The sequence below is a fragment of the Rhinatrema bivittatum genome, chromosome 1 (assembly GCF_901001135.1).
Source record: "Rhinatrema bivittatum chromosome 1, aRhiBiv1.1, whole genome shotgun sequence".
Taxonomy (NCBI): Eukaryota; Metazoa; Chordata; class Amphibia; order Gymnophiona; family Rhinatrematidae; genus Rhinatrema; species Rhinatrema bivittatum.
In genome coordinates, this window is record NC_042615.1 from 387343023 (window position 1) to 387370778 (window position 27756).

Sequence of the window (27756 nt, forward strand, 5' to 3'; positions counted from 1 at the left end):
ATATTTACAAGCTTATATTCCACAACTTCCATGGTTTGTGTCCAGTGCAGATTCCATAAAAACAAACATAAAATTGCCATTAATAAACATAAAACAGCTTAAACAATTTTAAAACAATCAACACATGAAATTACTCATATGCCATCACAAAGAACCATGCGTTCACCCTTTCCTGAACAGTTTAATGTCCCTCTCTGCTCATATTTCTTCTCAAATTTGAACTGTTTATTAAAGTTGCACAAAAGATAGTTTTTGAACACATAGCCTTTCAAAAATTAAAAGGAGCATTGGCCAGCACTGGTGACTCTTGTTACTGTGAGGTGCTGAGAGAAGAGCTCGGGGATTGGTCTGGATCTGAGCATGAGGCAGCGGTGATTTTTCCATGACGCACCTGATCAGAACATGCCATGCTGGGTCAGACCAAGGGTCCATCAAGCCCAGCATCCTGTTTCCAACAGAGGCCAAACCAGACCACAAGAACCTGGCAATTACCCAAACACTAAGAAGATCTCATGCTACTGATGCAATTAATAGCAGTGGCTATTCCCTAAGAAAAATTTATTAATAACAGTTAATGGACTTCTCCTCCAAGAACTTATCCAAACCTTTTTTGAACCCAGCTAACTAAAGCCTGGATTTATCAAAATGCACTAAATATCGCCTGTGATAGAAAAAGGAGTGTGTTTTATGGTAATAGGCAGTTTATCACAATTAGCACTAATACCTATATGAAGAGCTAAGTTAGTGCAAATTGTGATAACTTTTTTGCACTTTGAGATTAGTGCCAGAATGTGGTTATTTCCTACATACAACCACTGGGTGGACCAAGTTTACTATCAGAGGAGAGAGAGAAAGAGAGAGTGAGCCTGAGCCTAGCCATAATGCCCTCACCCTAGATAGGTATTTATATCTCTATGGGAGGCCCACCTAGTAACTCGAGGTGAGGTTTAGGTATTAGTGTAGGGGTTAGGGGCCACTTTGACATTCAAAGTGAGACGTACGAACAGAACAGTGCTCTCTTGTGAAGATTTGATAACCCTCGGAGTGAGGAAACTCACTCAAAGATTATATTTGTGCAGTGTTCTCTCAACCTAGCTTGATGGACTCTCTACCTGGTTGAGAGAACATTGCACTGCCCCTAACTCCTTCTCTTTTTCGGATTTGCATCGCACCATATGTTATGGTGCTATCGCATGCAATAAAGGCGTTTTTGCATGCGTTAAGGGCTTATCGCATGGGTTAACACCTTATAGCATTTTGATAAATGACCCCCTAATTGCACTAACCACATCCTCTGGCAACAAATTCCAGAGCTTAATTGTGCATTGAGTAAAAAAAAATTTTCTCTGATTAGTCTTAAATGTGCTACTTGCTAACTTCATGGAATGCGCCCTAGTCCTTCTATGCGGGCCATTTGCATAGGGTTTAATTCGTTAGCTAAGGTAGTGGTTCTGTTTAACCAGTCATTTGTTGCGATGTGGCTATTTGCATAGTTGATGTGTGTTAATTCTTCAATTAGTCTGTCTTTAAGTATATCTGTGTTGAAAGGGGGACGGTATGAGAATTCAGCTGGTTCTATGTTTTGCTTTATTATTGGTCTTGTGTGCTTGATCTGAGAGCTAATAAGGAAGTGGTCTAACCATGGGATTTGTGTGTATTCGGTTTTTATGTTTTCAAGGAAGCTACTGTTAATGAAAGTAAGATCTAATGAGTGGCCAGCTTTGTGTGTTGGTTTATCTGTGATCAGTTTGAAGCCTAGTACCGATATTATGTCAATTAGTGTTTGGCAGGTATTAGATAGGGGGAGAACGTCCATGTGAAGATTAAAGTCGCCTAATATTATGGTGGGTTTAGAGGGATTTAGATGAGTTGAGAAAAATTCTATAAGAGGGGAGATGTTTAGTTCAAGGAGACTGGGTGGGCAGTAGACTAGGCAGATTTGAAAATGGTTTGTGTCAAAAAGGGCAATTTCATGATTCATTGGCGCTGAGATTGAAAGTAGTTTAGTTTTAAATATTTTTTCAATAATTAATAATAATCTGCCACCTCTTTTATTTATTCTCGGGATCGAGAAGACTTCATAATTTTTGTTTGTTAACTGGTTCTTTAGAACTATATCTGATTTTTTTTAGCCATGATTCTGTTATTGCTATAAAATTTGGTTTTGTGTCATATATCAGGTCCCGATGATGGGAAATTTTTTGTCACTGATTGTGCATTGACTAGAAGAAAGGAAATCATTAGCAGTTTAAATTAATTAAATTGGTACTGTTGGTGCATATTACTGGAATTAAGTTATTTGTAGTCAAATTGTTTTTTATTTTACGGCTGTGTTTGTATTTGTATTGTGTTTGCATACTTACCCTTTCCTGTGCTTACTTGGATGGTGAATGTCGAGTTTGTGGTGGTTGAGGTTGTTTTCCTGTTGATGGGTAGGTAGTGGTCTTTTTCCATTTGAATTCTTTCTGGGTGTACAAGGGGCTGTACGAAGGGGCGTACAAAGGGGCATGCCCCTTTGTTGTGCCCCTTTGGTGGGCGGCGCCTTCTGGGTCCCTGTTCTTCTTTTATCCTCGGTCTCCCGATGATGCTGGCCGCGTCACCGAGGGGGGCGGGGCACAACCCGGAAGTCACGGAGGGCAGAGAGAACCTGTAAGGGGAGAGAGAGAGAGAAACCTGGGGGAAAAAAAAGGAAAAAGTGAGAAGTCCAGTGAAAAAAAAAGCCTCAGATGGGTGCAGAGGCAGTTAGGCGCGGCGCCTTCCGGGTCCCTGTTCTTCTTTTATCCTCGACGTCCCCCTCATTTTATCAGTTTCCCTTTTGAAAGTTTAGTGTTAGAGCTGTAGATTTACCTATTGTCCCCCTTCCAGTTATTAGTTTACATTTGATCATGTTATGATCACTATTGCCAAGTGGCCTCACCACCGTTATCTCTTTCACCAAATCCTGCGTTCCAGGTCTGAAGGCGCATCACCGTGCCATGGCGCACTAGTTGTGAAACACCGGTTTCACACATGAGTGAATGTGAGTCATAGCTTCTCGCCTGCCGTAGAACAGGATGACTACGAAAACATTTTGGGTCGGATTTTCAAAAGGTTATGCACATAACCGGCCTTACGCATGCCGGGCCTATTTTAAAAAGGCCCAGTGGCGTGCGTAATGCCCCGCAACGCATGTAAGTCCCGGGGCTTTACTAAAGGGGCCGTCCGGGGGCAGGGCAGTCCGGGGTGGGGCCAGAGGCCTCCAACAGAGCAGCCATTGCCGCCGTGTTGGAGGATTGCGTGCCGGCAAGCTGCTATTAAGGGTACCAACACTCAATCCCATATTCACAAATTTAAACATCATATAGATCCCCCCACAACAAATGTGTCATCCTGTGGTCATTCAGTATTATTACGCACTCGGACAATTAAAACATTTTAGATAAATTTGAACTAATGAAAGTGCCAGGGTCACCCCCCGCCCAAAATATCTTGTATGACTAGAACTGAAAAGGAACACAAATTTGGGGGGTCTCCCACGTGTGTATCAAATCATTTTAAAGCAACAGCATCTTATGTTGGCTATAAGGAAACGGTCATATTTTTCCATAGCATTAGAGCAGAACCTATAGAAGTGTATTGGCTCTCCTTGGAAGTGGTGTGAATGGGAGGGCATAGCTCTAGTAGAATTAAGTGAAGATGAGAGGATAGACTGGTAGGCCGTATGTCCCCTTTATCTCTCCTCCCTCCTCCTGTTGAATTTTGTAATGCCTTTGACCATGTTTGAAGTGGTATCCATAATAAATAGAATCCTCTACAATTCAACAATTTTCGTTATTTGTTCCTCTCAGCATATGTTCTCCTTTCAGTTTCTTTCTTCCCCTTTACCCACTGTCCTTTTCACTTAGTTGTTATATACTGTTGTAATCCATAGTTACTTACCCTGTTATATGTAATTTCCGTTCATATTTCATCTGTTGATATGTAAACTGATGTGATGTGCAAACGAACGTCGGTATATAAAAAATGTTAAATAAATAAATAGACCAAGTGGAGGGAGTGAGCTGTCCTCCTATTCATGACAAGCTTTAACCATGCCGCAAGTAGGAAGATCTCCTTAATTGCATATGCAAAAAGCAAAGCAAACCGACATCAGGTAGCAAATCTTTGGGTAGTAGTACTGCCATGCCCTGCTTGGGGGGGTGGATCAATTGACATGTTTACCTTCCTGAACACAGCCACACCCTGAACACTGTGTTGGTTTGGCAGATTTGATCCTGTCAGTAGAGTAAGGCTTTGAAAAATCCATGCTGTATTTTTGGTTTCTGTGAAAGGGCTCTGTTCCTTTGTTGTATATTCCTTATTCAAAAAGGGGTAGATTTTCAAACGAGCGCGAACAGCCTACTTTTGTTTGCGCTCCAGGCGCAAACAAAAGTACGCTGGATTTTAGTAGATACGCGCATAGTCGCGCGTATCGGCTAAATCCTGGATCGGCGCGCGCAAGGCTATCGATTTCGTATAGCCTGCGCGCGCCGAGCCGCGCAGCCTACCCCCGTTCCCTCCTAGGCCGCTCCGAAATCGGAGCGGCCTAGAAGGGAACTTTCCTTTGCCCTCCCTCACCTTCCCCTCCCTTCCCCTACCTAACCCACCCGCCCGGCCCTGTCTAAAACCCCGATCCTACCTTTGTCGGGGGATTTACGCCTCCCAGAGGGAGGCGTAAATCCCCGCGCGCGAGCGGGACCCCTGCGCGCCGGGCCGCGACCTGGGGGCGGGTACGGAGGGCGAGGCCACGCCCCCGGACCGCCCCGGGGCGTAGCCACGCCCCCGTACCCGCCCCCAAAACGCTGCCGGCACGCCCCCGAAACGCCGCGCAATCCGGCCCCGCCCCCCGACACGCCTCCCGACACGCCCACTCCGAAAACCCCGGGACTTACGCGAGTCCCGGGGTTGTGCGCGCGCCGGTGAGCCTATGTAAAATAGGCTCACCGGCGCGCAGGGCCCTGCTCGCGTAAATCCGCCCGGTTTTGGGCGGATTTACGCGAGCAGGGCTCTGAAAATCCGCCCCAAAGTTTTTTAGGCCAGTTTTCAAAGGGTTTAGGTGCCTAATGTTAGGAGTTAGGCTCCTGAATTGTCTCTCTTAAAAGTGTACTAGGCCTGAGTACCTCAATTTAGGTTCCTAGTTTCCTAACAGGCCAATTCAGTATGGTGCGCTCAGGCCGAGCGCACCGTTAGCCCCCGTTTGGACGCGAGTTCTCGCCGCACTATTTTTACCCCTTATACAGTAAGGGGTAATAGCGCGTGGAAAATGCGCAGCCAAACCCCCCCCCCCCCCCCCCCCCGAAACTAATAGCGCGCTCAACATGCATGTTGATGAGCCTATTAGTTAGTCACGCTCGATACAGAAAGTAAAATGTGCAGCCAAGCCACACATTTTACTCTCAGAAATTAACTCCTGCCAGCACTGGGAAAGTATACAGAAAAGCAGGAGAGTGGCCTGGGCGCGCGTTGGGAGAACGGGCGCTCGCCTCGGAGTGCCAGCTCTCCCGCGCAGTTTACTGAATTGGCCTGTAGAAGAAGTGTGACTATGAGGGGGAGTTAGGCGGAGGAAAAAAAGTTAGGAGATTAGCACTGATTTCAGAGGTAGGTACCTAATTTAGGAGCCTAAATATAGGCAAATGAATAGCAGGCCTACATTTAGGAGTCTCATTTTTAAGATCCTAAATTTGCATGAATTTCAGCAGAAAATTAATGCTCCTAAATTCAGCTGAAAATAGGTGCCTAAATTTAGGTGTGACGGGTGTCCCAAAATAGAGTCCTTTATATCTCAGAGGAGTCCCTGGAAAGGATTCTGGCTGGGGGAGTTTACTTGACCTCTGCATGAGGTTTGACAATGTTTGTGTTATGGAAAATTACTAATGGGGGTGATAACCATGGCTGATTTCTAGGTGGTGCGTCTCCTTTAATAAGGTAAGAGGAGATCCTCCAGAAGTTGTGCAGGGGACTATGTAACCTTGAGTTCAAGGGGACTATATGACTTTGAGTTCATAGTTTGACAGGAGAAGTGTTGGAGGGAGCCACCAGAAGGCTGGTGTGCTGGGAGGAGTGTCTCTCCAAAGGGAGCAGGGTTCTACAGGACCTTTCCCTTTCATGGGGAAAAAGGCCCAAGGTGTAGAGGTGTTTCTCCTCCTGGGGAAATAAACAGATGGCTTAACCAACACCAAGAGAATTGAGCATATCACACCAATACTTTGGTTATCCATTACTCACCATCTACAATACAAAGCTCTATCCATCATACATAAAACTCTGTATAATAACAAAATGGAATGGCTCACTGCATCTCTACATTTTCACGTTCCACAAAGATCTACTAGGTCCGCTAATATTGGCCTCTTATCGGTACCTTCCCCTAAACTGGCTCATTTAAATTCAGTGCGTGAAGGGGCAATATCTTTTGCTGGCCCTCTGCTGTGGAATTCTCTTCCACAGGAGCTGCGACTCCATTCAAATATGCAAGCCTTTAAAAAAGGCATTAAAACCTGGCTTTTTCTACAGGCCTTTCCTTAAGAACAGCTTGATAGTGAGATCAGAAGTTTTTTGCTTAGCTAAATTTCTTTTAGACTTTAATTTTATTAGAAATGTGTGTTATCTTGTTTAAAATGTGGTATTTTTGATATTTTATTGTTTTATTTGCCTACTTTTAAAATAGAATACTGTTTTCTTTTAATTTGATGTTTTAAATGCCTATAACAGGGCATGATACTTAATTTTGAACACCGGTATAGAAAAACTGATTGATAAATAAATAAACCTGCATTAGATGGAGGAAGAAGGGGAAACCTGGGATCCCACTAACAACGAGGACTTGCAAATAAGGAGATCCAAATAGGCTTGAAACGGGGAATCTGCACAGTCTCTGTCAAATCCTTACAGAAAGTACTGAGTGTCTTTACAGTACTTTCTGTAAGGATGCACTTTACAGTACATTGGAAGAAGTCAATGGGGTAAGAAATATTGGTTGCTGTAAATAGTCTGTCCAAGGGTCGAATACCAGAAGAGGGTCGTAAGCCGGTCCAGGAGCAAACCAGGAGAAGGGTCCAAAGCCAGTACAGGAGCAAACCAGGAGAAGGGTCCGAAGCCGGTCCAGGATCAAGCCAAGAGAATCACCACAGCCGGTCCGAAGGTCAAAAGCCAAGGAATCAGTCTAAAGTGGCAAGGAGAAGGAACAGGATGAAAAGCAGAACTGAACCAGGAACACGGAGCTCAGGCAAACCTCAGCTAGGAGCCTCAATACCAAGGCAAGGTCTGAGGAGCAGACCTTGCCTTAAGTACTAGAGACGAGGGAGGAGTCCCAGGAAGGAGCCACGACAACTTATTTATTTATTTATTTAAAAACTTTTCTATACCTTTGCTAAGTCATGTACCATCGCAACGGTTTACAAATAGGCACAAAAAAGGTATATATAGGTCGTTTATCGTACATTCTAACAAGTGCCAGTTAAGTACGGTTACAATATTATTAATAAAAACAATGTTTGCGTAGTGATGGTTTAGTCCAGTTGTGTTACTGAGTTACTTTTTATATTGGTCTACTTCATAACTGTATTGTCAAGTATTTTTCATATTGTAATGTCGTTTATTCTTAGCTGCGCTTTTCTGTATTTTCTTTCTCTCTCTCCTTCTCTACCCCACCGTTTCTTTTGGAAAGGCTTGCTTATAGAGCCATGTCTTTAAGGTTTCTTAAAGGATTTGATATCACTTTGTAATCTGAGTTCAGTGGGCATTGTGTTCCATAGATTGGGTCCAGCCAGTGATAAGGCCCTTTCTCTTACTTGGGTTAGTTTTGCCGATTTTACTGAAGGAATTGTTAGTAGTGCCATATTAGCTGAGCGAAGGTTCCTTTGTGGGACATGGACTCGTAGGGCTGTATTTATCCAGTCTGCTTCTTTATCGTATATTAGTTTGTGTATGGTGCATAAGGCTTTGTACTTTATCCTGTATTTGATTGGCAACCAGTGTAGGTCTGCTAAAGTTTCTGTTACAGCCGGTCGCGGACCGCCGCAGCTGACGGCCATAACAGATGCTGCTGCAGCTTGACTGTGGAAGTCTGTGAACCCATGATCTAATCAGTTTATTAGAGTTCTTATGTGACGTCCGACTGCTGGTAATGACATTCTGTACTCTCTCTCTCCTTCCCCCTTCCACTTTATCATCCCCCAACCCCAGTCTCTCTCATGCTCACCTGCCTCTCCCAGCCATCAGCCTCCACTAGCCCTTCCTCTGTTCTTCTCTCTCCTGCTCACTGATCCACTTTGCAGGCACCATTCTGGAACAGCCGGTCTTCTTCCTGCATTGCGTGGTTCTCAGAGTGTAAACCAGGCACCACATGGTTCACTCTGTGACAGCCGTGCAGTGCAGGAAGATGACAGCATCAGCTCCTCCTCCTCTTTCTGTGTGCCTTGCACACCTTGCTTTTCAAACATGGACAGATGCACCATCTTTTTTCTCCTTCCATCAATTCATGGAGTTGGCTGTTTACATTGCTGTGCGCATGCAAACCAGCCCTTCCAAATTCTGCACGGAAAAAGGTAAATTCTGTGCTGAGGAGGAGCATTGTGCAGTGGCACAGAATTCCCTCCATGAGCAAAATCAGCTCAATAGACCACTGTTCAACAAAACAAAACCAGAAGAATCAATAAGCCAAGGAAAAAGTGCTGGAAAACTATGAGCATAAATGCTGATAGTCTAGGCAATAATGTTCCAGATGTGCAAGCCTTAATGGTGGAGACAGATTTAGATATTATTGCTTACAGAGATATGGTTCAGTGAGTCTCATGAATGGGATACAGCCATACAGTGCTATAATCTGTTTAGGAAGGATAAGGATGGCAGAAAAAAGGGAAGGGATCACTATGGCAAAATAATATCAAAGCAACTGAAATGCAGGGGACGTGGAGAACAGAGGATGCACTGTGGGCTGTTTTAAAAAGAGGCAATGGTATTTCCATATACACTAGGTGGTCTATCAATCTCTGATTCTGACAGAAGAACTGGGCAGAGATCTAGCCAAAGACATCCAAAAGATGAGGATGAAAGGGGAGGTGTTGTTGGTTGGAGACTTTATCAGATATGGGTTAAAGTATCTCATCTGTAGCATTGGTAAGAATTAGAGATATGGAGGATGCCTTTCATGGGGCTCTGCTCAAACAAATGGTGATGGAACCCATGAGTGGAGGGACAATAGAGGACCTGGCACTCACAAACGGAGACAGTGTCTCTGTCATCTGGCCAGAGGGCTTTATTTACTGATAGCCTGAAGAACAGAAAATGTGCACCAGTGATCATCTGACAGTATGCTTTAATATAATGGACGAGGAAAATTGAAATCACACAAAGCTCAAAGTCCTAGATATCAAAAATACTGACGTTCGTAAAAGGAGGAAGTACCTTGAAAAGGCATTGGCATGCAGGATGGAGATAGTTGAAATGGAAGAACAGGGGGCTAAACTAAAAGGAGCTATAATAACGGCAACACATCTTTTTGTAAGAAAAGGAAATAAGAGGAAAAGGAAATCACTAAGGTTCTCCAAAGAGGCTGCTGAAAAAATTGAGGCAAAAAGATCAGCATTCAAAAAGTATAAAGGATCTCAAAAAGGTGACTACAGAGAAGAATATCTGATAAAGCTGAAAGAGACAAGGAAAGAAATCAGGATGGCAAAAATGCAATTGTAAGAAAAAATTGCTAAAGAGTTAAAGTGAGGTGACAAAACATTTTTCAGGTATGGCAGAGAAAGGAGGAAGGCCAGAGGTGGAATTGTGAGACTGAAAGGTGATGAAGAACACTATGTGGAGAGAGATGAGGAAAAAGCAGAAATGCTTAACAAATACTTCTGTTTGATGTTCACAGAACATGATCTTGGCAAGGGTACAAATGGGAGTGGGGTAGATAGCACATCATTTGCATGTAATCCCTGGACTGATTTTCGCACACAGAACCAAAAGACCATCGGTTATTTACTCTTTCGGATAATAGAAGGACTAGGGGGCACTCCATGAAGTTAGCAAGTAGCACATTTAAGACTAATCGGAGAAAGTTCTTCTTCACTCAACGCATAATTAAGCTCTGGAATTTGTTGCCAGAGAATGTGGTTAGTGAAGTTACAAGTAAATTTTCAAAGGCCTGCGCATGCAAATACCGGGGTTTACATGCATGGTTGGGCCTTGGTGCACGCTGTGCGCATTTTATAATGGGCCCGGCCATGCGCGTAAACCCCAGTACATGCACACGTGCCGGGCCTCTCAGAAGGGGGCTGTCCTGGGGAAGTGTGTGCCAGCAGCCAGCCAGTGTGCGCAGATTACTTCTGCTCCAAAGGAGCAGTAAGAACTGAAATAAAGATTTTGGGGTTAGGTTTAGGGGGCGGAGAAGAGGGAGAGGTTAGGTAGGGGGGTAGGGAAGTTCCCTCCCAGACCGCTCCTTAATTGGGGCGAACTGAGGGAAGCCTGATTGCGTCGCTGCACATATTTTGTGAAAATTCCCCGTCCCCACATGCACCACCCGCACATGCGCGAGCGGATTTTAAAATCTGGCGCACATGTACATGCAGCCATTGGATTTTATAACATGCACGTGCCGGCACGCACATACTATAAAATGTGCATGGCCATGTGCATGCGCTAGGAACTGTGCGCTCATGGATGGCCACGTACTGCTTTTAAAATCTAACCCTTACTGTAGCTGGGTTTAAAAAAGGTTTGGATAGGTTCTTGGAGGAGAAATGTATTAACTGATATTAATCAAGTAGACTTATGGAATAGCCACTGCTATTACTGGCATCAGTAGCATGGGATCTACTTAATGTTTAAGTACTTGTAGCCTGGATTGGCCACTGTTGGAAACAGGATGCTGGGCTTGATGGACCCTTGGTCTGACCCAGTATGGCAATTTCTTATGTTCTTACCTTTTATATTTAAGGGCTTCCGCTGTTCAAACTTTCTTTTTCTGATCTCAAGCACCTTTGAGTCCAGAATTCCTTGTTGGAGGAAAGGAGAGATTACTCCAATTGTTAAGGCAGTCTTTTGAATATAGCAGTAACAATCATACTGGGAGCTGATAGTAGTTTCCAACTCTACTGATGGTTGAAAGTGTTCATTTACAGTTTCTTATTGAATACATTCCAGGACACTGTTTTTTTATTTATATATTCTGCCTTTCAGGTGCTTCAAAGCAGATTAAATTCAGGTACTATGGTTATTTCCCTGTCCTCAGATGGCTTACCTGAGACAATGGAGAGTGAAGTGACTTGTCCAAGGTCACAAGGAAGCCCACAGCTCTAACCACTAGGCTATTCCTCCACTTCATGCTTTTGAGGGGTTTTTCCCATTAAATCTGTGAGTTTAGAATTTGTTAATTTGTTCTTCTATTAGTGACCCTTTCCAATTGTAAAGGTAGTTATAAAGCTCCCTCCCAAAATGTAGTAATAGAATTCTTAAAACCAATTTAAATATAATAAGTTAAAAGTCCAAAGTCTCATATCTTTATTCTGATGTACTGAAGTCACTTCTTATCTGTTCCCCTCAGTGCAGTGGCGTAGCCACGGGTGGGCCTGGGTGGGCCCAGGCCCACCCAACTGGCACCGGAACTGCAAGGCTGTCGCGGGATCCCATCCCCGCGACAGCGAACAAGAGAACCCACGCCTTGCGCGCCATCACGACACACATGGGGAAGCGCTGCTGCGGCTGTACGGCCAACCAGTCTTCCTGTTCGGGGGGGGGGAGTGGAAGCGCCGAGTGCAGCTTCCGCTTCCTCCCCCCAATGCAGGAAGATCAGCTGCCTCTCCTGCTGCCACCCGTTCTCCTGCTATCTTCGGACCAAACGGCCCGCCGAACTTCCTGTTTGGGGGAGCGGAAGCGCCGCCCACAGCTTCCGCTTTCTCCCCCAAAGCAGGAAGATCAGCTGCCTCTCCTGCTGCCACCGGCCTCCTGCTATCTTCGGGCGTCGGGCCATACTACCCGCCGAACTTCCTGCTTGGGGGGGGGGGAGGGAGGAAGCGGACGTTGTGCGCTGCGCTTCCGCTCCCCCCCCCCCCCGACAGGAAGTTCGGCGGGCAGTACGGCCCGACGCCCGAAGATAGCAGGAGGCCGGTGGCAGCAGGAGAGGCAGCTGATCTTCCTGCTCTGGGGGAGAAAGCGGAAGCTGTGCACGTGCTTGAATGTGTATGTGTGGATGAGAATGGGAGTGTGTGTGGGTGAAAACTGGAGCCTGGGTGTGTATGTGGGTGAGAATGGAAGCTTGAATATGTGGGTGAATGGGAGCTCGAATGTGTGTATGTGTGGTTGAGAAAGGGAGCCTGGGTTTGTGGGTGGGTGAGAATGGGAGCTTGAATGTGTGTATATATGGGTGAGAATGAGAGCCTGGGTTTGTGTGGGTGGGTGAGAATGGAAGCTTGAATATGTGGATAAGAATGGGTGCTTGAATGTGTGTATGTGTGGGTGAGAATAGTACCTTAAATGTGTATATGTATGGATGAGAATGGGAGCTTGAATATGTGTGGGTGAGACTGGGAGCATGGGTTTGTGGGTGAGAATGGGAGTCTGGGTTTATGTGTGTGGGTGAGAATGGGTGCCTGGATGTGCGTCTGTGTGTGCATAAGAATATAAGCCTGGGGAGGGGTGAGAAAGTGAGAACTTGAATGTGAGCTTGTGGGGGGGGGGGGAGAGCATATGAGAGTGACAGCTTGAGTGTGTGAGAGGGAGTCTGTGAGAGAAAGCGTGTATGTGTGTGTGTGTGTGTGTGTGTGTGTGTGTGTGGAAGGGAAGAAGACAGTAATAGAAGAAAGACACTGAAAAGGAATTAGGAAATGAGCTATAAGGGAAAAAATGGGAAAAAGAGACCAGGACCAACTGATTAGAAAAATACAAAGATCAGACAACAAAGGTAAAAATATATATCTATATTTTGAGATGTTAGCAATTTAAATATAAGCAACACAACCGCTCTCTCAAAATTTATGGACAGGTAGGAGCCGTGTATAAAATCGTAATAATAAGAAGGCTAAAGTACCACAAATCACCGTGAATTATGTTTGTATCATTAAGTAAACCTCATACTTAGGCGTAGATGTGAATGCTATGCTGCATAATTTGGCATTATTTATCAGTAAAAAAACTAGTAGACCTGCATGCCTACAGCCCACCCATGTTAACCTTGTGCCCACCCAAAAAATCAATTCTGGCTACGCCACTGCCTCAGTGTCCTTAATAGTACCTGGAGGGTACCTCCCCAATATCCAGATGATATCATAGTGGTTCACACCGGATGGGTACCACTGGTCTTCTGTCCTCCCAGCTTCTCCTCTTCCCAGAAATGACTGGAGATTCACTCTTTCATGGCCTTCCAAGGGCCAGTGGATCTCTTGAGGTAAAAGACTTACAGAATCCTTTTAGATGTTATATCCTGAATTCCTGGATCCTTGAAAATTTAGGCAGATGGTAAAAATTAAAACAGCTCCAAAATTCAACCAAAATGGAGAGAGGAAGCATGGATAAAACTTCCTCTACCCAAAATAAAGAAGGACAAAATCTGGCATAATTACAGTTGGCATAAGGCACCCTTTCTTCCTTTCCAGTTCCAGACCTTCTCCCATGAGGCCTATGGGTATTTTCCCAAAAGAAAATACAATAAAACCAAAAGCAGGAGCAGAGAGACAGCCTGCCCCCTGAAAGGGGTAACCAAAAATCCACATTGCAAAACGATAGCACAGGATTTTATACTGTATGGACTCTACTATTGCAGCCTCCCACAGGGGGAGCTAAAACTCAACTAACATTCTCTTCTGCTTCCCCTTCAAATATGGTATAAGATGGGGTCTCTTCTCTTTCCTTTGTTAATATTTTGATTTGTTCTTCCTTATCTGGTACCATTATCAACAAGAGATTTCTTGGATGTATTAATTGTAATTTCAAGAAATAAAAAGTTTTTAAAGAAAATATGGTATAACCCCCCTTAGTACAGATCAATTAGGGCGCTCTACATACAGAAGAGACTGTTTGTGTGGAATTAGCAAAACAAAGTGGAAAAAGCCCGGGACTGGGTGAGATAGATTCCAGGATATTAAGGGAGCGCAAAGAGATTCTGGTGGGTCCACTGAAGGACGTATTCAATAAATACTGGAAAATGTGAGTGGTGTTGCAAGATTGGAGAAGAGCGGATGTGGTCCCTCTTCATCAAAGTGTTAACAGTATGGAGATTGGAAGCAACAGGTTGGTTAGCCTTCCCTTGGCGGTGGGGAAAAATAATGAATCCCTCTGCTGAAGGAAAGGATAATGAACTTTCTATAAGAACATGAGAACACTGCACCTCGTGTGGAGAGAACAGCAGTGCAGCCCTGACCTGCCCTGGAGAGGTCTCAGAGGGTTTCCAAGGCTCCAGGAAGACCCAAAAAGTAACTCAGGATAAACCTCCAATCTTCCTCTCTAACTTCCAACTTACAGGTCGATACAGTTATGCTGCGTTAGAAAGAGTGCGGCAGTGCCAGGCGCACCCTCGTTCCCCGCACGCACAGTTCTCTTCACCTACCGCTCGATACTCTCTTCAAATTGCATGCAAATGCATGCCGCGTCTGCGAAGCGTTAGGCGAAGGTTAGGCCCGCGCAACCCATTTTACTGTATAGAGCGCCTATACAGTATCCTGGGTGCGCGGGCCTAACGCTTCACGGCCACGCTGGTATCTGTCATTTCAAATGTCATTTCAAATGACATTTGAAATGACAGGTACCAGGAAGTGGACAGTTATGTTCTCCGATGCTCGGCAAACTTTCCCCCAGCCCCCGCTCACCTGCCCTAGCCACGTCCGGTCTCCAGTGCAGCCCCAGTCCTATCCCCTCCTCCCGAAGCAAAAAAAAAAAACCCGAAAAAAGTAGCAAGAGAGCGAGGGGAGATTCGGGCAATCCTAGGCTCGGGCCTGCTAGTCCCTTCTCCTCTCCTCCCGAAGCAGGGCGCGAAAAGCAGCCTTGCTCCGGGAGGAGGGGGGGGCAGTTTAAAGCAACGAAGCGACTTACTTTTGCAGCCCCCCCTCTGGACATCGGCGACGACCGCGGCTCCAGCCTCCAGCTGTCAGACAGACGCATCGCACGTGGGAAAGCGGCCCCTATGCGTGCAATTGGCTGCTCAAGACGTGACGTCACGACGTTTGGTGTCACGGCATGTGACTTCACATCTTGAGCAGTCAATTGCACGCATAGGGGTCGCTTTCCCACGTGCGATGCGTCTGTCTGACAGCTGGAGGCTGGAGGCAGGAGCCGCGGTCGTCGCCGATGTGCGGGGGGGGGGGGCTGCAAAAGTAAGTCGCTTCGTTGCTTTAAACTGCCCCCCCCCTCCTCCTGGAGCAAGGCTGCTTTTCGCGCCCTGCTTCGGGAGGAGAGAACAAGGGACTGGCAGGCCCGAGCGTAGGATTGCCCGTCTCTCCCCTCGCTCTCTTGCTACTTTTTTTTCGGGGTTTCTTTTTTTTTTTTGCTTCGGGAGGAGGGGACAGGACTGGGGCTGCACCGGAGACCGGACGCGGCCAGGGCAGGTGGGCGGGGGCTGGGGGAAAGTTTGCCGTCTACCCTTACCCCTGCCTCTAACGCTGGGGTAAGGGTAGGCGGTAAGTTAGCGGGGTAAACGCGTGGCAAAACGGCAGGGGAAAAAAGCGATAGTCGGGGTGCGCGTTACTGTATGGGAGGGAATAGCTAATTCGCTCGTTTACATTTAATATACATGCTGCGGGCGGAAGGGGTCACCCGGGGATTTTAAGAGGCGGTAGGGATGAGTTAAAGGGGATAGTGTATCGCGGGAAGGGCTAACGCGGCCGGAAAGTTAGTAGAAGGCGAGTTAGGAGCAGGGTAACCGCGGTTGCACTTTACTGTATCGATCTGTTAGATTGCCTGAGAGCCCTTTGCGGAGCTCTGCTAAAAAGCCTCCTGTGGGGATATCCATTTCAGCCCTGCCACTGGGAGAGCTGTCACAGAATGGATCCTCCCCCTAATTCCTCTCTCTAACTGCACTGCAAGTCTATTATCAGGGCTTCATAGTAATCCAAAATGGTGCCCGGATTGCATATGGTCACAGTCACCAGGGAATACTTCCCCTATTTTATATCCATCTCTCCCAATGTACCTAGTCTGGTCGTTGCAGTGACAGTCCTGGGCCAGGAACCGTGCACCAATTCTTCTTCTGGAAGCTTGCAATCCTGGGTCCTGAATCAGGCCACTAGGTGTCATCCTTAATAAGCTACAACCATGACTCTCTCCCTCCTAGGGGCTGTGGCTACTGTCTCCACAGCATCCCAAACCCCAGTAAACCAGGGAATGGAAGACGTGACCCAGGGATGGAACAGGGAACCTTCTGCATGGGACAGCTCTGCCACAGAGCCCGCCTGGATTTATAATTTTATAAGGAATTCATTGCGCTCTGTGTTTGGTGCTACAGTATTCTAATTACAGTTCTAATCTTTCATGAGGTATAGATTTAAACAACATTTCAGGGTTTTATTTTATTTTGCACTAACATTTGAGATGCATCAAGAGGTCTGTTTACTGAGTCTTTCATTTTCCCACATATTTCTGGCATTCCCGCATATTCCTGGTTTCTTTCGCTTATGTCACTTTCCTTTTGCTTGGCTCAAGGACATATAAAACATGGAGATCTGTGGGCATCTTAATAGAAGCTAAACCCATAGATCATTGTTGGAATGGGTACGCCTGCCAGAGTAGGAGGAATACTAGGGAAATCTCAGTCATTTCTGTATCATTGTATCTGGAAATCCCAAGCAATGTGTTTCCAAGATACAGCAGATAGAATGGAACCCACCGTTACCAATTAGCAATGTCAAATTAAGAAACATTTATGCTACAATATGAGACCAGTATTTCTATTGATAATATACTACATAAATTTTGAATATAGAATAGCTGATATTTTTAGTTTAGGCTATTTATTAGCTTATTTTACTATTATTATTATACACCAGAGTTTTTCTAGTATTATTTTATTGATTTTGTTGTCCATTTATGTCGTATTATTATGTTGTTGTATGGTACTTTTAGGTAAGATTGTTTAACATGTTTTTATACTCCACCAAGAATAAGCCATTTTGAATTAGTAGAATAAATATAATTGAAATAAGTAAATAAAACAACAGTTTTCAGTGTGTCTCCTCTCTCTGTTGCTTTTCCAGGTGAGGACATTGTTTGTCAGTGGCTTGCCTCTGGACATCAAGCCTCGAGAGCTCTACCTGCTGTTCAGGCCATTTAAGGTAATATCATTGTGTGCCTTTAGCCATGAGGCTTTTGGAAAACGGCAGGAACATAATTGAAATGTGGTTGAAGTTTCAGTGTTTTGATAAGCCTCCAAGTATAAGAAAAATAAACTTCACAAAAATTAGCACAAGCATGAAACATTTGAGCAATAGCACCAGTTGTCAAGACTTCAGCTCTAGTGATTACCCATTCACAGCTCTTTCATATGCAATCAGAATTTAAGTATTTTAGTGGACTGTGAGAGAGTGCCCCTAATTTCACCTATAAACCTGTGTAGGACCAGGCTAGATGCTTCGTCCACCCTAAATCCCCTAAAGGGAGAATGATCTATGGGGTGACCAGTGAAAGAGGAAATAAGAGAGGAAGCCCAGCTGGGATAGGGAGGCCCCTATCCCAGCTGGGCCCCCCTATCCCTATTCCCTCTCTGGGAAGTTGGGTGCACAGAAGACTGCAAAGGCAGGCAGTATAGTGAAGTTTATTTTGCTGTGTGGAGTTAATAAAGAGAAATTGGAAGAGAAAAGGCTGGAGTCAGAATGTTTCCTGCTCCAGTCCAGAGGATTTTGCTCGGCCGTGGACATTCATTCCCTTCATGCTTGGGTCTGAAAGGGTGGGGCATTCTGCACCTATTATGGAGTTTCCTTATGAAATTTGAATATCAATGGGAAATAGGGGATTGTGATTGTGTAGGGAGGGGAAGGAGGATGAAGACATGCAGATAAGTATATTTAAAAGAAATAATAGCTGGGACACTGCCTTGGAAAATATTGCCATTAATTGTGCCACAAGCCTCATCTTCTTCCTATATAGATTTTAGAGTTTGTTTAATTCTGTTGTAGGGAGGCCCCCAAAATTGACCCTCTTTTTGGTTGATAGGTGCGCTCCTGGATGGAGGAGTTGGCTGTAATGGTTTTATTTATTTTCTGTTGCAGTACCCCAAAATGACCACAGGATGCCATTTTATAAAGCAAACAATTGTTTATATCAGCGATTCTCAACAGGTGTGTCGCGACACACCAGTGTGTCACCAAGCACCGGCAGGTGTGTTGCGGCTCGCAGTGTCCCACTGACCCGGTTGTACTTCCCTTCTCCCTTTTTCCAACCCCCGAGGGCCAATGGGAAGCTTCCTTCATTCTTCCTGCTCCCCGTGCAGGCCAATTGGAAGCCTCCTCCCTTCTACCTGCCAGTGGGCGTAGGAAGAAAGGAGGAAGTCTCTGATTGGCCAGTGAGGCAGGAAGAAGGGGCATCACATGGGGTGGGAGGAATGGCAGTGTCGAACCCCGACAAAGCAAGGCCGCCACAGAAGCTCATCCCCGTGGCAGCAAAGAGGAAACGGAACCAAAGCCACCATGGGAGCTCATCCCCATGGCGGGGAAGAGGAAACCCAACCCCGACCAAGCAAGGCCATCACAAGAGCCCATCCCCGTGGCGGTGAAAATAAAAGGCCCGTAGGAGTAAAGCCATGGCAGAACTGGAGCCCATACTTGCAGCAAAGGAAGAAGAGGTTTGGCGGTGAGAGTTTGTGTGTGTGTGGTTGTGAATGGATGGCTGGGTGAGAGCTTGTGTGTGTGTGGTTGTGAATGGATGCCTGGGTGAGAGCTTGTGTGTGTGGGTGTGGTTGTGAATGGATGCCTGGGTGAGAGCTTGTGTGTGTGGGTGCCTGGGTGAGAGCTTGTGTATTTGGGTGTGAATGGGTGCCTGGGTGAGAGCTTGTGTGTGTGTGTGTGTGTGGTTGTGAATGGGTGCCTGGGTGAGAGCTTGTGGGTGTGAATTGGTGCCTGGGTGAGAGCTTGTTTGTGTGTGGGTGTGAATGGGTGCCTGGGTGCGAGCTTGGGTGTGTGGGTGTGAATGGGTGCCTGGGTGAGAGCTGGTGTAAATGGGTGTGACAGCATTTGTGTGTGATTGAGAGCTTGTATATAAGAGATCATGTGTGCGATTGAGAGAAAGACTGGTCAGGGAGGTGTTGTGTTTCTGTGTGAGCGAGAGAGACTGGTCAGGAAGATGACTAGTGTGTGTGTGTGCGTGTGTGTGAGACTGGTCAGGAAGATGACTGGTGTGTGAGAGAGACTGAGACTGGTCTTGGGGGTCTAATTGGGTGTGTGTGTATGTGTGTGAGTGACTGGTTATTGGCGATAAGGAAGAGGACTGTGAGGACAGAATTTCAGCAGCCCTTGCTGCTTCTGGTGATTGCTATTGGCCTGGAAAGGAAAAGAATAGGAGAGTTGCTGAAGAGGGTAAGTAAAGGTGGCTTTTTAAGTTTATTTTTCTTTATTGACTGCCATTTTAATTATTGGGTATTATGCGATGTCTGCTGTTTTGAAATATTTTATTGATATTTGGACATTTTTAATAATTTTAATGAGGTTTTAATTGTTGGATATTATTCAGTTCAGCAGCTGTTTTGTAACATTTATTAGTATAGCTTTACAATTATTTCAGTGTGGGGATCTATAGCAGCTTGGCTTGTTCTGTTTTCCTAATAGGAAGTGTGTTAGTGTTTAGGACCTGATTAAATATTTGTAGCGTTGCCTTTTCATAGGTGGGGTTGTTACTGTTTGAGTGTGTTCCATAATACAGGTGTAACTTTGTGCAGGTTAGTTTGTGTGCATTATTGCAGATCCTGGGACTATGTTAGGTGCTATATTTCTCTTTCCATTTCTCCAGGTTCACAATGCATGTAGAGTGGCTTTTTTTGTTTTCCATTTCAGCTTCTGTCTCCATATTTATAATTTGTGATTTTTCTGTACTTGGTGAAGGTCAGTGTGTATGACCGAGGTGAGGAATTTTACTAGCAAATAGGCATTTGCATTAATCTTATTTGTTGTGTTTTCTCAGTAAGGATATGCATTAATGGTAAATTACTGTCTTTTCATAAGAAAGGCTATTGTGCCTGGTAGTAAAAGAGAGTTTGTTTTGCTTTTACTGAGATGTCGTCAGAACCAGAATATCTTTTTTTTTATGGCGATTGTACAGGGTAATGCCCTAGTTCTGCTCTGCACTCATTGCTGGGGATCGAGGGGATTTGGATGCAGAGTAGGGTTGTGCAATCGTTTTTCCCGAATTAGGCAATGTCAACGAAATTGCCTAATTTGGAATGGTTCGGGAGAACCGAAAAACGATTTAATTTTTTCCGAAATTTCGGGAAAAATTCATTTTTGAGTTAGTGCGCGCTAACTCCCGATAGTGTGTACTAACCTGAAAATCGGGGTGGGGGCCCCCTGGAAAAAAAAAAACCCCAAACCGCAGGAAAAATGAAATTCCCACGGGTGGGCCCCGAAACGAAGCCCAACACGAAATTTTTCGCCGAAGCACATCTCTAATGCAGAGTGCATGTTTACATTTAGCACCCTGATGGTCAAATGGGAGAACCATCTGTCAGGTGTGTCCCAGCCAAAACAAGATTGAGAACCACTGGTTTATATGATGATGTGATTTGGGGGAGCGTGGTATGTGTGCCCGTAAATATGTTTTTTTTTCTGATTTGGATGAACAAGGTTTAGCAGGAGGTATAAAAGTGTGAAATCTTTGGTAGGTTTTGCCTTATAGGTTCCTGCCCTTCTCAGGGTTGAGTGTGTGAAAGGGACCTCCAAAGATGTAGCAACATGGAGTCGACAGTCTACAGGCTGGGAGACCCGGGGACCTTTCCAGTGGGAGTGGGACCCTGCATGGGGAGAGGCCCAAGGCCATGGTATGGAGAGGGGTTCTTTTCCTCCTCCTGGGGACTTGACCCAAAACCGTGATGAAGATTCAACTGTACTTTCTCTTAAGGAACAAGGCAGGGAGGGGAGTTGCAGTGAGTCTGAGATGAGGAGTGCCCCAAATGGTCTGTAGCATGGGGGATGCTGGGGAAAGCCCACCTGCTATGGGACTGGAGAGCTATGGAAGTCTAGTGGGAGGTCACAGACCTAGAAGAGTTGTGAGTAGGTCTGTGGAAACTGCACTGTACCCTTTGGATATGAATTTTGATCTGCTATATCTGAGGTAGCTCAGCTGAGTGATCCTCATTCCTGGATAGAAGTGTTTGGGGAATGGGGTAATTGGGAGGGAACATAACTGATATGTTCCAGAGAGGTAACAGGTGCGGAAGTCCAAAAGAGTTCCCTGTAAAGAATGAGAGGTTGCCCCTGTAAATCTCATAATTGCTATCTATAACGGCAATTAAAAAGGAACGTGTGTGCGCCTGTAAATGCGCATATCAGCGCGCAGGCAGAGAGACACTGCGGTTTTAAATGGTGCTCGCAAGTACGCGTGTATCATTTAAAGTACCCACTACACATGTATTTTGGCTAGGGCTGTAGTGGGTTTTATGCAGGTGGATTTTAAAACATGCTCTCGTGAGAGAAAAACCACTTTTTCCAAGTAGTCCACTAGTTTCCCCAGTTTATATCGAGATCTTCAAGACCTCTCTGGTTCTGCATCCTGCAAGCCCCCCACCTGACCCCGAGCCCTCACACTGTGCCAAATGCCCTAAAAATTGAAATCTCCAGACTTGCACCTCATCAGGACCAAAAGTAAAGTACGGAAGCCAACATACGCCATAGTCACCTTTTTTAAAATGTGGACTTACACGTGTTATGTCTTGGTCCCCCCCCGGGAATGGCCATGCTCGACCCCTTTTCCACCCCCTTCTTCTTGATGCATGCACAGGTATGTACGCACGTACTTCGTGGCTTTTTAAAATATGCGTTGCTCGTGCGAGGCCCGCATAGGTGCATATGTGGCTGTTTTTGCCTGAGCAATGCTTTTAAAATCGACCCATAAGTGAGGATAAGTTGTATTTCTGATTGTTTTGAATCCCATGAAATTCTGAGATCTTGAGCTTGTACCTGTTTTATTATTCCACATTGCAAAACCAACCCGTGTATATAGCTGCTGGCTGGTGAATCCAGGAATAAAGTTAAGAGTTTGAGTTTGAAAGTAGCGTTTGCAGCATTTTGATTAAGCCAGCAGAAGTAGGAAGAATGAGACCAGAGCTCATGGAGGGCACTTGCAGTGTACAGGTCCACTTTACCATCTGCATGACCCACTCTAAGAACCCCCTAAACAAATTTGGAAGGGATAACCCTTAACAAATAAGGAAACCCCTTACTGTTTAGGCTTTTGCATTGCCCACTTTAATTAAAAGTGCTCTTAAAATTCTCATAGCCAAGTGAACATCTCTAGCTATGCAGGGAATCCATTTTCCTTGAATCTATAAAGAATGTCCTTAGTATTTCTAACTGTAATTACCATGTATGCGCATGTATTTTTCTGACAAATAAGCATGTAAAGTTTATAAGCTTTTTATAGATAGTTGTGTATTGTCAATAAACTGTTATTAACCAAATAGACTTAAGCAATAGCCACTACTTATCACTGCACGATTTCAGCATGGGATCTGTTTACTGTTTGGGATCTTGCCAAGTACTTGTGACCTGGATTGGTTACTGTTGGAAATGGGATCCTGGACTTATTGGACCCTTGATCTGACCCAGTGTGGCAAATTATTTTCAGATTAACAGCTGAAATTACCTGCCATAGCCGGAGGGCTTTATTCATTGATAACAGCATGAATATAAGATAACGTGGCTATAAAAGTAAGTAAGTCAACAGCATCCTTAAAATAAGAAAAAAGAGTTTTCCTTTACTACTCCACTGACAGTAGGCTTGCCAAGTGGCTCCAGATTTTCAGGGCAGGCTGATCCAGTCCTGGCTTAACCCGTATGTGTAAAATACCTCACACATCTTGTTTTTATTAGGAAATCAATAAGGAAGTCAAAACTACATGTTCATGCATGCAGTGGAGTAAATTCAGGACTAGAGTAATCTGTCCTGACAATTTGAAGTCAGCCAGTAGCCCTAAGTGTCAGGAGTAACCCACTAGTTAGAGCACTGGACTGAGAACCAAGGATGCCAGGGTTCAATCCCCCCTTCTCCTGTGGATGCTTCTTGTGACCTTAGGCAAGTCACTTCACCCTCTATTCCCTCAGGTAAAGGCTTAGATTATAAGCCCTCTGAGGCAGGGAATTACCTCGGGCTGGAATTGAAACTTGCTTGAACTTGGAAAGGCAAGTTTCAATTCAAGTAGATTTAGAAGGTGCAGTGTGAGAGAATACAACCTTTCATGACTACTATACACCTTTCAACAGTTTCAGATATTTTGTACGCCCACACTGCTACAAAACTTCAAAACTCACAGCAAATACTATATTTGTATTTCAGTGTGATATCTGGATGTTGTTCAATTATTTAAGTGCCACATAACAAGCATGTATGTGCATACATACACACGACACAGACTCTGCTACATTCAAAGTGAATCTGGTAGGAAGGGACCTTGGTGCTGGAGGTAGCCAGAGGGCAGGCTTCTTGTGGTGGTTTGTCTCTTCCCCAAAACTTGGCACCAATTTGAAGCTTAGCAGAAGAATAGAGGGAGCTATGACAGGAGGAAAGAGTGGCAGATAGCCTAAGTTTTCATGGTTCACCTCAGGGAGAAGGGGGAGGATATTAAAAATGAACACTGTTCTGCCCACTTAAAAGAAATGGCCAAAAATAGTATATGGTGTATTTTAGGAATAAATACTACATGTGGAAAATATAGTTAAGAGTACAGCAGTGCTCATGCTTAATTCCTTTGAATGACCAGCTGGACCCGGGGGTGATTTGATTGGCCCCAACGGTGTAACATCTCAAGACGCTGCTTTCCTATTGGCTATCTACGGGAGGAGAACCAGGAAGTGACTATAAAAGCCTCGGCGTCTGCCTAGGAAAATCGAGGCAGGCAGGTGAGAACTGGCTTTTCTACTACCTGAGCGGTCTCCTCTCAATTTCATGCTTAATTCCTTTGAATGACCAGCTGGACCCGGGGGTGATTTGATTGGCCCCAACGGTGTAACATCTCAAGACGCTGCTTTCCTATTGGCTACCTACGGGAGGAGAACCAGGAAGTGACTATAAAAGCCTCGGTGTCTGCGGCGCGCAGACGACGCCGGCGCGCAGCTTAAGCCGCGCGCGCTCAAGGGGCGCGCACGTCAAAGCAGGGCTTTGACGGGCTTCGACGGAATTCGCCGGGATTTGCCTATAAAGTCTCAAACTCGTCTCAGGTAGGAACATAAGGCTTAGTTTAACCTGCTGCCTTCGTTTTGTGAAATCCTTATAAATTAATATCACATTACCAATACTTTTTGAAGTCCTAAGTTTAGTTATTTTATTATTTCCTTGATATGCCGCACACCAAACGGAAGGCCAGGATAAGGCCCGTTGGTGAGACGGCTGCACAAGACCTCGGACAGAAAACAGTATTGGAGTGGTTGGACCCTAAGAAAATCCCGTGTGAGCAGGCTGTTGTAGATGAAATCCTAGAACGGAGCATTTCATCTCTAGCCAATGAAACAACATTAAGCCCGGGAGCGCCGGTTCCACCAACACCACCTGGTGGGGGGAATTCCCCGGATATACCAGGTGGCCTACATGAGGAGACTTTTATCCCACAGGACAAACAAGGGAAATTGGGGAATTTAAATGAAAATATGGAACCCTCTAAGCAGAAGGTACAATTATCAGGAGAACTTGATTCCATGGAAACTCTTAATATTTCACCAAAAGAGTTTAGTACACCAAAGAATGATGAGGTGGAAAAAGGAGATCAAGAGAATATCAGTGTAATTATCAAGAGAGATAGTTTGCCAAAAAAACCAGCAAATATTACTCTAGAAACTCTGTGGCATTATTTGGCAAAATTAGATACATCTATAAATAACTTAACAGAGGTTGTTCTGAAAACTACTAAATCGCTTGCATTGAATACTAATGAAATAGGGAAGCAAAAAGATATGTTAAATGATATGGGAAATCGTGTTTCATGTGTTGAAAAAATCCAAGTCCATCAGATAAAAGTTGAAGATGAAGTTAATAAAAGAATAGAGAATTTAGAGAACACTGTAAGATCATTGAATTTAAGGGTTAATAACTTTCCTTTTTCTAATAAATTGGACCCACTAGAGTTATTCAGGAATTATTTAATGCAGATATTAAAATTTCCTGAAATAACACTGCCGGTAATTGTAAAAGCTTTTTACCTGGGGGATAAAAAGATAAAAACTGTAATGGGAGAAAAATTAGAAGATGTAAAGGTGAAAGATAGTGGAGAAGAGTCAATTGACTTATCTGATTTGCTTCAGAAATCGCAGGATGAATTAGAAATAAATATAAGGAGAACACTCTTGGTTCAACTAGCCTTTTCCACAGATAAGGAAAATATTTTGAGAGCTTTTTTCCGGAATAGAGTTATTAATTTCTATGGCCAAAAGGTATGGATCTTTCCTGATCTAACTCATGCCACACAAATTCGTAGGAAAGCCTTTCTGCAATATAGGAAAACAACTGTGGATAAAGGGGGATATTTTAGTTTAAGATACCCATGTAAATGTAATGTTAGGTTAGAGGGTAAGACATATTCCTTTGTAGATCCGGTGGGTCTTAAAGATCTCCTCGAAGGAAAATAGACCGGCATTAGAGAAAATTGGGTCCTAAATGTGATAATATTTGAAAGATAGTTTCTTTCTTCCTTTTTTCTTTTTAACCGTTCAGAGATAAGTAAGGATTTCACTTATTTACCTAAATATAATCATGTAAGTTAACTGCTGGATGAGATGATGTTATTCCTTAATGTGGATTTATATTTGAGAATTTACCAAATCAACAGTTAACAAATATGATATAAATTTTCTTGTATAAATGTTGTTTATTGTAATAATTTGAAAGCAATAAATAAAGAATAGAAAAAAAAAAAAAAGAGTACAGCAGTGCTGCTTGTCAATGCTTACACACATAGAGTAATTTAATAAAAATAAATTTGCATCTAGATATATATAATGCCATTAGGTAGAAGTTGTGTCTATCTGTCTGCAGCAGAGGATTGGAAGGCTCATCTGCCTACTTCCCCCAGCAGAGGACTCCATAGGACACCACAAGCTGTCTAGGCTTCAACTTCCACAGCCTCAGCATTGCTTCCAGCAGCAGAGACTTGGCAGGCTCATTTGAATACTTTTACTAGCAGCCCCAGCAGAGGAATCCACTATGAGCCTTCTAAGTTTCAGCATTTACAAACCCTGCATTCTTTCCAATAGAGGAGAGCCTGAAAGCTAGTTTGCATACTTTTACTAGCAGAGGATATTGTGAGCCATCTAGGTTTGTTTCACAGCTCCTGTACTCTTTCTAGGGGCAGAGGACCAAAATGTTCATCTATATACTTCTCTCAGAAGATAGCTATAGAGGAAATGGTAAGAAATGTAGGCTTCAGCTCCCACATCCCACCTTCTTTCCAGTAGCAGAGGATCAGTAGTAATGTGTCATAATACCACTTTGTAAACATTTTCAACAACAGATTTATTTATTTGATACAGACAGTAGTCAAGCAGTGAAAGGGGAGTTAACATTTCATTTATTTAAGATTTATATTCCATATATTACAATAGTAGTTCAAGGTGGATTATATGGTAATAGATAATTAAAAGATCAACAAATTGTAACAAAGACAACATAGATATAAAAAATGATCCATTATCCAGTCTTTTGCATTGAGTGCCACATGTATGATTATCCACCAATTGTGAGAGGTTATGTGTGCACTTAGTGCAAAGAGCTCCTGGCTCTCAGAGAACAAGTCCAATATCTGGAGGTTAAAGTGACTGGGGCTCAGGCTGTGCTGTGGCTGGGGGAGCGCCTGAGAGTGCAAGCTGTGCTGGGAGTGCAGGGGGAAGGGCAATAATAGGAGTCTCCAGGGTTATTTCCATGGGTGTCTGTGTTGCAGCTGGGGCTGGAGGGTTAGCCTGGGCTGGTGCTTGTGCTGGTGCTCCAGGGTTGGGGGGGAGGGCAGGGAGAGAGGGCAGACTGTGATGGGGATGAGTAGGCTGTACTAGGGCTTGGAGTGGGAGGGTAGGCTGTGCTGGGGTTGGGCAATTCATAGGGGTCTTCAGGGAAATTCCACTGGTGTCAGCAAGTAGAATACAAAATAATTTAGTACTTCACAAAGTCATAATTCAGTACCTAAACTGGATATAAAATGTGTTTTATTATATCTTGGTTATTTAAGTTTTTTTCCTTTTCTATCTAATCTCTGCTTTTATTATGTCTGTTTTCTAATTTGGACTTGATTTGCTAAACGTTTTCCCCATAGACATAGAATTGGAAAAGCCTTAGTAAATCATGGACTTTGTTTTCTGATTCTCCTTTCTATTTTCTATTTTTTCTCCTTCACGCCTCGCTTCCTCGCCAGTTGCTTAGATATCCTTCTTTAATACCATTTCTCTTCATCTTTATTTTCCAACCATCCCTCTCTTCATTGCCAGCTCTTTGTCTTTCTCCCTCAGTTCTCTCCTATCTCTTGCCTTTCATCTCTCTGAGGTTAACATTCAGCTCCACTTAGCTGAGTATGTTCAGATTTATCCTGCTAAGAGACACAGTTTCAGTATTTGGCCATTTTCAGCAGCCACCACTTAATAGATAACT

At 44.4% G+C, this 27756-nt stretch overlaps 1 protein-coding gene across 8 annotated transcripts in view; it reads left to right on the forward strand.

Moving 5' to 3' along the window:
* The window catches only part of RBPMS (RNA binding protein, mRNA processing factor), a 589352-nt gene that overhangs the window by 221780 nt on the left and 339816 nt on the right, over nucleotides 1-27756 (forward strand). For all 8 annotated transcript variants that reach the window (XR_003856672.1, XR_003856668.1, XM_029601505.1 and 5 more), the window contains exon 2: nucleotides 17190-17267. Coding sequence is in view for 6 of the 8 variants with exons in the window: in XM_029601505.1 (XP_029457365.1) it covers nucleotides 17190-17267 (78 nt within the window). In the remaining 2 variants the exon portion in view is untranslated. The remainder of the gene's footprint in view (nucleotides 1-17189; nucleotides 17268-27756) is intronic.